At 41.9% G+C, this 13,064-nt stretch overlaps 1 protein-coding gene across 1 annotated transcript in view; it reads left to right on the top strand.

Annotated features, from left to right (window-relative positions):
• Nucleotides 1-8,611, top strand: part of UCK2 (uridine-cytidine kinase 2) — a 57,135-nt gene extending 48,524 nt beyond the window's left edge. Inside the window, exon 7 of the mRNA XM_069737220.1 lies at nt 7,622-8,611. Within this exon, the coding sequence (XP_069593321.1) occupies nt 7,622-7,764 (143 nt within the window). The 3' untranslated portion in view covers nt 7,765-8,611. The remainder of the gene's footprint in view (nt 1-7,621) is intronic.
• Nucleotides 8,612-13,064: the final 4,453 nt, after the last annotated feature.

Here is a 13,064-nt window from a genome sequence, read left to right as displayed (position 1 = left end):
CAATTTTTTGTTTGTAAAATGAATGTTTTCAAAATAGGAAATCATGTCTGTCATTTTTAATTGAATATTGGGACGCCCTTTTCTGAAAAATCTGTACTTGAAATTTTTTTGCAAATTTGGGTCCTAATGAATCAGAAACATAATCATTAAAAATCTGTCATTACAAAAAAAATTGCTAATTTGGCAAGTAATGGGTTAACAATGATGGACGGAGCTCCGCTGCACCTGCTATTAGTGGCAGGGCCTCACTGTAAGGCCGGCGTCACGCTACCGTGTCTTACGGACGTAAGAGGTGCTAAAAATACGGATTGCATACGGTACAATTATTCTCTATGCCCCTGCTCCTATCAGCTGTATTTTACTGATCTGTATTATACGGTCTTCTACGGCTGTAGAAAATCGCAGCATGCTGCGTTTGTCACCGTATTGCGCAAAAAATACGCCAATGAAAGTCTATGGGGGCGAGAAAAATACAGAATACACACGGACCAGCAGTGTGACTTGCGAGAAGTACGCAGCTGTGTTCTATAGAACAGCCGGCAATTCAGTGCGGTGTACAGTAAAATCACACTGACAGGTTACAAAAGACTAGTTAAAATAAAAAAATAAATGTCTATACATAGTATAGGTGTGTGTGTATAGGTGTGTGTGTATATATATATATATATATATATATATATATATATATATATATATATAATTTTTTTTTTTTTTTTTTTTTTTTTTACACACGCATCGGGTATTCTAGAGTATGCATGTCCACGTAGTATATTGCCCAGCCACGTATGTCACAGATTCAAAAAATAAAAATACTCACCTAACGATCCGAGGGCCCCTTGTAGTTTAACATACTCCCCATTCTTGTCGCTGCTCCTCAGCGTCCCGTCTCTCCGCCTCCTGGGATCCTAGGATGCGTTGTGAAATTACCTATATGACTTAGCGGTCTCACGAGACCGCTAGGTCTTCTGGGAAATTTCGCAAAGCATCCCTGGGAAAGGAAGATGGCGGCAGGCGCGAGCACCTCAGCGGACAACGGAGGGTGAGTATAGCAGGTTTTGTGTGTGTTTTTTTTTTTTTTTTTTTTTTTTTAAACTATTGATGCTGCATAGGCAGCATCAATAGTAAAAGGTTGGGGACACACAGGGTTAATAGCAGCGGTAACGGAATGCGTTACCCGCGGCATAACGCGGTCCGTTACCGCCGACATTAACCCTGTGTTAGCGGTGACTGGAGGGGAGTATGGAGCGGAGCGCCGGGGACACTGACTGCGGGGAGAATGGAGCAGCCATTTTCTTCTGGACTGTACCCGTCGCTGATTGGTCGTGGCTGTTTTGCGGCGACCAATCAGCGACTTAGATTTCCATGATAGACAGAGGTCGCGACCAATGAATATCCATGACAGACAGACAGAAGGACAGACGGAAGTACCCCTTGGACACTTATATAGTAGATTAATATTTCATACAGCGCTAGATGGCTTAAAAGCCGGTAATTCAATTGCCGGCTTTTGCCATCTCCTTCCCAAACCCGACATGATATGAGACATGGTTTACATACAGTAAACTATCTCATATCCCTTTTTTTTTTTTTTTTTTTTTTCAGATTCCACACTACTAATGTTAGTAGTGTGTATGTGCAAAATTTGGGCGCTCCTAGCTATTAATTTAAAGCTTTAAATCGCGGAAAAAATTGGCGTGGGCTCCCTTGCAATTTTCTCCGCCAGAATGGTAAAGCCAGTGACTGAGGGCAGATATTAATAGCCTGGAGAGGGTCCATGGTTATTGGCCCCTCTGGCTAAAAACATCTGGCCCCAGCCACCCCAGAAAAGGCACATCTGGAAGATGTGCCTATTCTGGTACTTGGCCACTCTTCCCATTCCCGTGTAGCGGTGGGATTTGGGGTAATGAAGGGTTAATGTCACCTTGCTATTGTAAGGTGACATTAAGCCAGATAAATAATGGAGAGGCGTCAATTATGACACCTATCCATTATTAATCCAATAGTATGAAATAGTAAAAAAAAACACACACATTATTACAAAGTCTTTTAATGAAATAAATACACAGGTTGTTGGAATAGTTTATTATACTGGTAATCAACCTGAAGACCCTCGCTCTGTAAAAAAGGTAAAATAAAAAAACAACAATATCCCATACCTTCCGATCTGTCACGTCCCACAATGTAAATCCATCTGAAGGGGTTAACTAATTTTACAAGCAGGAGCTCTGCTAATGCAGCTGTGCTCATGCCAGTAAAACCCCAGTAATGAATGGAATGTAGGTCAATGACCTGTAGTTACTGTACCTTCAGGCGCCCTCTGCTGGATGTCCTCATATGAACTCGAGCGTGGGAACTTTTCAGAATATTTTCCCAGGCTCGAGGTATGGGATATTGTTGTTTTTTTTATTTTACCTTTTTTACAGAGCGAGGGTCTTCAGGTGGATTACCAGTATAATAAACTATTCCAACAACCTGTGTATTTATTTCATTAAAAGACTTTGTAATGTGTTTTTTTTTATTACCCATTTCCTACTATTTGATTAATAATGGATAGGTGTCCTAATTGACGCCTCCATTATTAATCTGGCTTAATGTCGCCTTACAATAGTAAGGTGACATTAACCCTTCATTACCCCATATCCCACCGCTACACGGGAATGGGAAGAGTGGCCAAGTGCCAGAATAGGCGCATCTTCCAGATGTGCCTTTTCTGGGGTGGCTGGGGGCAGATGTTTTTAGCCAGGGGGGGGGCCAGTAACCATGGACCCTCTCCAGGCTATTAATATCTGCCCTCAGTCACTGGCTTTACCATTCTGGCAGAGAAAATTGTGCGGGAGCCCACGCCATTTTTTTCTCCGCGATTTAACCCTTTAAATTAATAGCTAGAGCGCCCAAATTTTGCACATACACACTTACTAACATTAGTAGTGTGGAATCTGCAAAAAAAGGGATATGAGATGGTTTACTGTATGTTAACCATGTCTCATATCATGTCTGGTTTGAGAAGGAGATAGGAAAAGCCGGTAATTGAATTACCGGCTTTTAAGCTATCTAGTGCTGTATGATATATTAATAAAATTTTATATCATATATATGATATAAATCTATCTATCTATCTATAATCTCGCAGTACGGATGCCATGCGGATTACATACGGAGGATGCCATGCGCAAAATAAGCTGACACACCCTGCCTACGGAGGAGCTACGGACCACTATTTTGGTGACTTTTCTGCGTATTACGGACGTAAAATACGGACCGTATTTTTATACTCCGAGTGTGACGCCGGCCTAATACACAGCCATCAGCAGCTGGGAATGGCGGTGATGTACTAGTTATGCATGCTCCTGGCCAGAGCCTGTCTAGTGAGTGCGGCCTTGCTCAATACAAGTGTATGGAGAGCGGCTGCGCCCACTGGCTGAGAGTATAACACATACACATCCCCTGGTCCCGGCTCAAAAAATTGTGGATCCTCGCAGTGCAGTCTGAAAGAGCCACATATCTGCAGTCACACAGACTTTATCAGTTTACACTGGATAACCTCTTTAACCCCTTTACCCCCAAGGGTGGTTTGCACGTTAATGACCGGGCCAATTTTTACAATTCTGACCACTGTCCCTTTATGAGGTTATAACTCTGGAACCCTTCAACGGATCCCAGTGAATCTGACATTGTTTTCTCGTGACATATTGTACTTCATGACAATGGTAAAAATTCTTTGATAGTACCTGCGTTTATTTGTGAAAAAAACGGAAATTTGGCGAAAATTATGAAAATTTCGCAATTTTCCAACTTTGAATTTTTATGCAATTAAATCAGAGATATGTCACACAAAATACTTAATAAGTAACATTTCCCACATGTCTACTTTACATCAGCACAATTTTGGAACCAACATTTTTTTTTGTTAGGGAGTTATAAGGGTTAAAAGTTGACCAGCAATTTCTCATTTCTACAACACCATTTTTTTTAGGGACCACATCTCATTTGAAGTCATTTTGAGGGGTCTATATGATAGAAAATACCCAAGTGTGACACCATTCTAAAAACTGCACCCCTCAAGGTGCTCAAAACCATATTCAAGAAGTTTATTAACCCTTCTGGTGCTTCACAGGAATTTTTTGAATATTTAAATAAAAATGAACACTTAGGCAACGTTCACACTAGCGTTGTGCTAGTGTGCGTCGGGTTAGCGTCGGGCGACGCTGCGGCGACGCACGCGTCATGCGCCCCTATGTTTAACATGGGGGATGCATGCGTTTTTGCTTGTTGCGTTTTGCGACGCGTGCGTCTTTTTTGCCGCAAGCGTCGGACCAAGAAAACGCAACAAGTTGCATTTTTCTTGCGTCCGATTTTCGGCAAAAAACGATGCACGCGTCGCAAAACGCAACGTTTTTGCATGTGTTTTGCCGCGTTTTTGCGTGCGTTGCATCGCCGACGCAGCGGCGCACAACGCTAGTCTGAACGTAGCCTTAACTTTTTTTCACAAAAAATTTAATTCAGCTCCAATTTGTTTTATTTTACCAAGGGTAACAGGAGAAAATGGACCCCAAACATTGTTGTACAATTTGTCCTGAGTACGCCAATACCCCACATGTGGGGGTAAACCACTGTTTGGGCGCATGGCACAGCTCGGAAGCGAAGGAGTGCCATTTGACTTTTCAATGCAAAATTGACTGGAATTGAGATGGGACGCCATGTTTCGTTTGGAGAGCCCCTGATGTGCCTAAACATTGAAACCCCCCACAAGTGACACCATTTTGGAAAGTAGACCCCCTAAGGAACTTATCTAGAGGTGTGGTGAGCACTTTGACCCACCAAGTGCTTCACAGAAGTTTATAATGTAGAACCGTAAAAATAATTAATCATATTTTTTCACAAAAATTATCTTTTCGCCCCCAACTTTTTATTTTCCCAAGGGTAAGAGAAGAAATTGGACCCCAAAAGTAGTTGTACAATTTGTCCTGAGTACGCTGATACCCCATATGTGGGGGTAAACCACTGTTTGGGCGGATGGGAGAGCTCGGAAAGGAAGGAGCGCCGTTTGACTTTTCAATGCAAAATTGACAGGAATTGAGATGAGACGCCATGTTGCGTTTGCAGAGCCCCTAATGTACCTAAATAGTAGAAACCCCTCACAAGTGACAGCATTTTGGAAAGTAGACCCCCTAAGGAACTTATCTAGATGTGTGGTGAGCGCTTTGACCCACCAAGGGCTTCACAGAAGTTTATAATGGAGAGCCGTAAAAATAAAACAAAAATTTTTTTCCCACAAAAATTATTTTTTAGCCCCCAGTTTTGTATTTTCCCAAGGGTAACAGGAGAAATTGGACCCCGACAGTTGTTGTCCTATTTGTCCTGAGTACGCTGATACCCCATATGTTGGGGTAAACCCCTGTTTGGGCACATGGGAGAGCTCGGAAGGGAAGAAGCACTGTTTTACTTTTTCAACGCAGAATTGGCTGGAATTGAGATCGGACGCCATGTCGCGTTTGGAGAGCCCCTGATGTGCCTAAACAGTGGAAACCCCCCAATTATAACTGAAACCCTAATTCCAACGGTAACCCTAACCACACCGCTAACCCTGACACACCCCTTACCCTAATCCCAACCCTATTCCCAAATGTAAATGTAATCTAAACCCTAACTGTAACTTTAGCCCCAACCCAAACTGTAACCCTAGCCCTAACCCTAGCCCTAATGGGAAAATGGAAATAAATACATTTTTTTAATTTTTCCCTAACTAAGGGGGTTTGATTTACTCTTATAATGGGTTTTTTAGCGGATTTTTATGATTGGCAGCCGTCACACACTGAAAGACGCTTTTTATTGCAAAAAATATTTTTTGCGTTGCCACATTTTGAGAGCTATAATTTTTCCATATTTTGGTCCACAGAGTCATGTGAGGTCTTGTTTTTTGCGGGACGAGTTGACGTTTTTATTGGTAACATTTTTGGGCACGTGACATTTTTTGATCGCTTTTTATTCCGATTTTTGTGAGGCAGAATGACCAAAAACCAGCTATTCATGAATTTCTTTTGGGGGAGGCGTTTATACCATTCTGCGTTTGGTAAAATTGATAAAGCAGTTTTATTCTTCGGGTCAGTACGATTACAGCGATACCTCATTTATATCATTTTTTTATGTTTTGGTGCTTTTATACGATAAAAACTATTTTATAGAAAAAATAATTATTTTTGCATCGCTTTATTCTCAGGACTATAACTTTTTTATTTTTTTGCTGATGATGCTGTATGGCGGCTCGTTTTTTTGCGGGACAAGATGACGCTTTTAGCGGTGCCATGGTTATTTATATCTGTCCTTTTGATCGCGTGTTATTCCACTTTTTGTTCGGCGGTATAATACAGCGTTGTTTTTTGCCTTTTTTTTCTTACGGTGTTTACTGAAGGGGTTAACTAGTGGGCCAGTTTTATAGGTCGGGCCGTTACGGACGCGGCGATACTAAATATATGTACTTTTATTGTTTGTATTTATTTAGATAAAGAAATGTATTTATGGGAATATTTTTTTTTTTTTTCATTATTTAGGAATATTTTTTTTTTTAATTTGTCCCAGGGGGGGACATCACAGATCAATGATCTGACAGTTTGCATAGCACTCTGTCAGATCACTGATCTGACATGCAGCGCTGCAGCCTTCACAGTGCTTGCTCTGGGCAGGCTCTGTGAAGCCACCTCCCTCCCTGCAGGACCTGGATCCGCGGCCATCTTGGATCTGGGCCTTGAGCAAGCAGGGAGGGAGGTAAGACCCTCGCAGCAACGCGATCACCTCGCGTTGCTGTGGGGAGCTCAGGGAAGCCCGCAGGGAGCCCCCTCTCTGCGGGAAGCTTCCCTATACCGCCGGCACATCGCGATCATCTTTGATCGCGGTGTGCCAGGGGTTAATGTGCCGGGGGCGGTCCGTGACCGCTCCTGGCGCATAGTGCCGGATGTCAGCTGCGATAGGCAGCTGACACCCGGCCGCGATTGACCGCGCTCCCCCCCGTCCGTGGTCATAGGGGCCCACCCCACCTCGACGGGATAGTACGTCCGATGTCAGAAAGGGGTTAAGAGACGGGAGAATGTCTCCAAAGGTGCTGACTTTCTTTCTTTTTTTTTTTTAAATCCATGATCCTTTTTAATAGTTGTCCACTGATGCTGCTGGCATGGTGAACAGCTATCACATGGGGGATGCCACATCTGGTACTAGCACATTTGGCCAACCATGTAAAGCATGGACAGGCCGGGTCCTTCAGTGTGGCCTGTTTACAGCCCACATACCATGAGATTTCAATAATTTCCCATCTCATTGATTCTTGTGACGTGATAATGGAGCCTGGTCTTGAAGGATCGGCCTGTGATAAAACCACTGTGGGGATGATGCCAGCCTGCATCATGGAATCTGCTGAAATGCAAAGAATTTCTGAACCTCCCTCTGTTTAATGTTTTGTTTCTTGTCTTTTCTTTGGACACTTCTTGTTAGAACCTTTGCCACCAGGCAACAACAAACTCCTTGTAGCGTGCTGTGCCTTGCCGAATTGTTTATAAAATATATAGATATGAACTGTATTTAATAAAGACCCTAATTACTTTTTTACGATTTTGCTTTTATTTTGTTACAGTTGCAATCAACTTGATTGTTCAGCACATCCAGGATATTTTGAATGGTGGCTTAACAAAGCGTCAGAGCAATGGTTATACGAACGGTTACATCAGCCATCGGAGCAGGCATTCCTCAGAGTCCAGCAGCAGCCGACCTCACTAACGTGCCCAGTGACAAAGGAATCTGTATACAAGCAAACCAATACGTGTTCCTTGCAGCTCCGCCATGAGACTAGGATTGAGACCTGGAGCCAAATCTTTTCTTACAGCATACTCACATGCTGACAGTGCTGTGCCAGAGAAGTACGGTATTACTTGACTACTGCGACCAGAACCAAACCTGCTGGAATTTGCTTGTCTCTGCAGGAGTTAAAATCAGTGGCTTAGTACACTGACATGGGTGAGGGTTTTTTATGTTTTTTTTTCCCTTTTTGTAACTTTGAATTAGGGGAATGGTATGGTGGCTTCGGTTATCCAAACTTGAACGCTCAGCGACTACTGTAAGAATGAAATTCGTACATCTCGTGGAATCCAATTATTTGTATCTTGTCTCAATGTGAATTTCTGTACAATACAGTTATTTGCCACAAAAGTATTCTCAAACGTTTTTGCATTCAAAGTGTTCATTGAGAGAAAATGGTGAGCATGTATTGGGTTAATAGCTGGAACCTGTATTGAGGCGGCATGGAAGTTTCATTTGATTCTATTTGTTTCAGCCTTTAAGCGGGTTTATGGTGAACGGTGGTTCCTACCCGGCAGACCAAAACTCTTGCCCTTCTCACGTGCCAGTGCCGTGGACAAGAGGAAATTCAATTTTCATTGTTTTCGAAGTTGGCAAATATTTATTGTATTTACTTTGTCATGTGATATTGCTTATGATATATATGATTTTTTTTTTTTTAAATCTTTACTGACATCTACTCTTTTGTGGATCATGTTAACGGTCTCCTGTCTGGGTGCCACAATTATAAAGTACAAACATTGGAATAAAAAATTAAATTTTACTTGAATGAGCTGTGGGATTACTGTATTTTGGATTGTGATGCAATAAGACAGGTGTGCAAAGAATGCTTAAAATATTTATTGTATAAAAACAATTGTATTAAGACACTAGCCTTAATCTAGGTAAAATGTCAGTGTATCTGGTCATTTCTCATTTGTGCCACCTTTGGCAAAGTGATTGCTGGCATCTGGTGGTTGTAGTGTGTGTGTATGTGTGTGTCTGGTCATTTCTCATTTGTGCCACCTTTGGCAAAGTGATTGCTGGCATCTGGTGGTTGTAGTGTGTGTGTGTGTGTGTGTCTGCCAAAGTTGGCACAAATGAGAAATGACCAAAGTGATTGCTGGCATCTGGTGGTTGTAGTGTGTGTGTGTGTGTGTGTGTCTGCCAAAGGTGGCACAAATGAGAAATGACCACACACACACACACACACACACACACACACACACACACACACACACACACACACACACACACACACACACACACACACACACACACACACACACACACACACACACACACACACACACACCCACCAGATGCCAGCAATCACTTTGCCAAAGGTGGCACAAATGAGAAATGACCAAAGTGATTGCTGGCATCTGGTGGTTGTAGTGTGTGTGTGTCTGGTCATTTCTCATTTGTGCCACCTTTGGCAAAGTGATTGCTGGCATCTGGTGGGTGTAGTGTGTGTGTGTACTAACAAAAAAAACCTAAATCTCACTTTAAATGTTTGGAAAAGAATAAATTCTAAAATGTGTATGGATATTGATCTGTCAGACTTCATGATATAAAAACTAGAGTACCTATTGTCAATCTGGGGCTGCTATTTTTTTTTGTATGTAAGAGTGGTCAGTCCCACATTTGTTTTTTGACTAGGTTCCTTTCACAACATGTCACTTGTGGCAAAGTTAGAAATCCTCTCTTACTAAATATGTCCATAGGGTTACATTAGCTATGTTGCATTTATAAATGGTGTCATGTTGGTAATCTTTACAAGCAGCCAGGCCTATGCCAGCCACCTGTGACTTGATGCCATGTGCACTAGTGACCCTGTGCCTCCTACATTAGTGCAGCAATGCCAGTAAAAGGGCATATGATGGGGTCCACAGGTCACACACCTGGCACTAGTAGCCACTGACATCTGTGCTGAATCCGTGGCTGCAGAGGTGAGGCATTACTAAAGTTCTAACAGTTGTTGCAATTTTCAGGTCAAACATTGGCCGTGGGATCCAAATAGTGGACTGTACCTCCTAAAGAGACGCACTTGGGAGGTATTTTATAGGAAATCCTGACCTGGAACTGCACTATGCAAAATGGGGGGACTTCTCAATGTATGTATGCCAATAAAATCTTCCAAAACCTGCAACATAATTGTGTTTTAGCTCCTGTCTGCACCTTATCTGACAAATGGGTGTGCTTAGCATGGAAATAACATTGGGAATAGGCAGACTAAAATTAGCACATTAACAAATGACTTGATTTTTCTATGTTGCACCATTCTCCTCCTGTTTGTGGTTATTTTATTATTTCCAGTTGTCGACAAAGTGGCTGATCTACAGGAGGCGGACACTTGGTGAATGTGCACAAGTTTAGTATTTTGCATGCAGAAATTTCTACAAGGTTTCGCATCTCTTAGCAGCAAAATAAAAGGACTAAATTTTTTGCATGCATTATTTTCCCTGTGCATTTAATAGGTCAAAAACACACAAAGGGTTGACATGCTGCGGATTTAAATGCATAGCAAATCCTGAAAGGAAAAAAACTGCTCATGTGCACAGCACTTCGGGATTCCCACTGACTTTGCTGGTATAAAGGTTCCCTAGCGTTTAGAGTCCAATTCTGCACACAAACGCACTGCGTGCACACAGCCATAGCTACATCTGCCTCCAGTAGGTATACACTCCTGAAAAGAATGAACGGCCGGGCGCACGGTCACTGTGCAGCGCATACGTCCGGATCCTGTATGCCCCGACAGGACCAGCGAAGAGCGGTGAAATGTAATGTGGAAGTTAGAGCAATAGGTGAATATACGCAGCTGCCACAATATGATTAGGCCAAGTTCACTCAGTCACTATTTTACCTTGGTATTTGTGTTTCAAAAATGTTACATTTTTAAATATTAACAAATATAACAAGGGAAAGGGAGGAAAGATAGATGTAAATAATTCAATAGGGATTGTAGGAAAGGATAATTAAGGGGAGAACTGAAATGCGTTGCTCTAATTCAAATGTTACAATAAAATGTGTAATCACTCTAAGGCCGGCATCACACTAACGAGTTTTACGGACGTATGAGCGCATAAAATACGTCCGTAAAACACGCACTACACACGTCCCAATTATTTTCTATGCCCCTGTTCCTATCTGCCGTATTTTACTGATCAGTATTATACGGCTTTCTACGGCCGTAAAAAATCGCAGCATGCTGCGTTTGTCACCGTATTGCGCAAAAAAATCGCCAATGAAAGTCTATGGAAGCCAGAAAAATACGGATTACACACGGACCAGCAGTGTGACTTGCGAGAAATACGCAGCGGTGTTAGAGAGAAAAGTCGGCAATTCAGTGCGGTGTACAGGAAAATCACACTGACAGCTTACAATAGAATAGGTAGAATAAATGTGTACACATAGAATAGGTATATATATATATATATATATATATATATATATCAGTGAGACAAATGTATGAAATATTAATATATATATATATATATATATATATATATATTATACATATAGCGCTAGATGGCAAAAGCCGGCAATTGAATTACTGGCTTTAAAGCTATCTCCTTCCAAAACCCGACATGATATGAGACCTGGCATACATACAGTAAACCATCTCATATTCTCTTTTTTTTTTTTTTTTTGCATATTCCACACTAATAATGTCAGTAGTGTGTATGTGCAAAATTTGGGCGTTCTAGCTATTAAATTAAAGGGTTAAATGGCGGAAAAAATTGGCATGGGCTCCCGCGCAATTTTCTCCGCCAGAGTAGTAAAGCCAGTGACTGAGGGCAGATATTAATATCCTGGAGAGGGTCCATGGTTATTGCGCCCCCCCCCCCCCGGCTAAAAACATCTGCCCCCAGCCACCACAGAAAAGGCACATCTGGAAGATGCGCCTATTCTGGCACTTAGCCACTCTCTTCCCATTCCCGTGTAGCGGTGGGATATGGGGTAATGAAGGGTTAATGTCACCTTGCTATTGTACAGTGACATTAAGCCAGATTATTAATGGAGAGGCGTCAATTATGGCACCTATCCATTATTAATCCAATAGTCTGAAATGGTTAAAAAAAAACAAACACATTATTAAAAAGTCTTTTAATGAAATAAAAACACAGGTTGTTTTAATATTTTATTATTCTGGTAATCCACCTGAAGACCCTCGCTCAGTGACAAAGAAAAAATAATAAACCAACAATATCCATACCTTCCGAGGATCTGTCACGTCCCACGATGTAAATCCATCTGAAGGGGTTAATTTTTTTTTACAGCCAGGAGCTCTGCTATAATGTAGCTATGCTCCTGACTGTAAAACCCCAGCGAATGAATGGAAACTAGGTCAATGACCTGTAGTTGCCTTCATTCGCGGTGATGCGCCCTCTGCTGGTTGTCCTCATATGAACTCGAGCCTGGGAACTTTTCTGTTTTTTTTTTTTTTGTTTTGTTTTTTTTTCCCCCCACGCTCGGACATCCAGCAGAGGGCGCCTCACCGCGAATGAAGGTAACTACAGGTCATTGACCTAGTTTCCATTCATTCGCTGGGGTTTTACAGTCAGGAGCATAGTTACATTATAGCAGAGCTCCTGGCTGTAAAAAAAAATTAACCCCTTCAGATGGATTTACATCGTGGGACGTGACAGATCCTCGGAAGGTATGGATATTGTTGGTTTATTTTTTTCTTTGTCACTGAGCGAGGGTCTTCAGGTGGATTACCAGAATAATAAAATATTAAAACAACCTGTGTTTTTATTTCATTAAAAGACTTTTTAATGTTTGAAATGGTTAAAAAAAAAAAAAAAAAAAAGACTATTGGATTAATAATGGGATAGGTGTCATAATTGACGCCTCTCCATTATTAATCTGGCTTGATGTCACCTTACAATAGCAAGGTGACATTAACCCTTCATTACCCCAAATCCCACTGCTTACACAGGAATGGGAAGAGTGGCCAAGTGCCAGAATAGGCGCATCTTCCAGATGTGCCTTTTCTGGGGTGGCTGGGGGCAGATGTTTTTAGCTGGGGGGGGGGGGGCAAAAACCATGGACCCTCTCCAGGCTATTAATATCTGCCCTCAGTCACTGGCTTTACTACTCTGGCGGAGAAAATTGTGCGGGAGCCCACGCCAATTTTTTCCGCGATTTAACCCTTTAATAGCTATAACGCCCAAATTTTGCACATACACACTACTAACGTTAGTAGTGTGGAATATGCCAAAAAATGGGAATATGAG

This window comes from Ranitomeya imitator, chromosome 8 (assembly GCF_032444005.1).
Source record: "Ranitomeya imitator isolate aRanImi1 chromosome 8, aRanImi1.pri, whole genome shotgun sequence".
NCBI classification, from domain to species: Eukaryota; Metazoa; Chordata; class Amphibia; order Anura; family Dendrobatidae; genus Ranitomeya; species Ranitomeya imitator.
The sequence above is the reverse complement of the archived record's forward strand: the minus strand, read 5'-3'. Positions and strand labels throughout refer to the sequence as shown.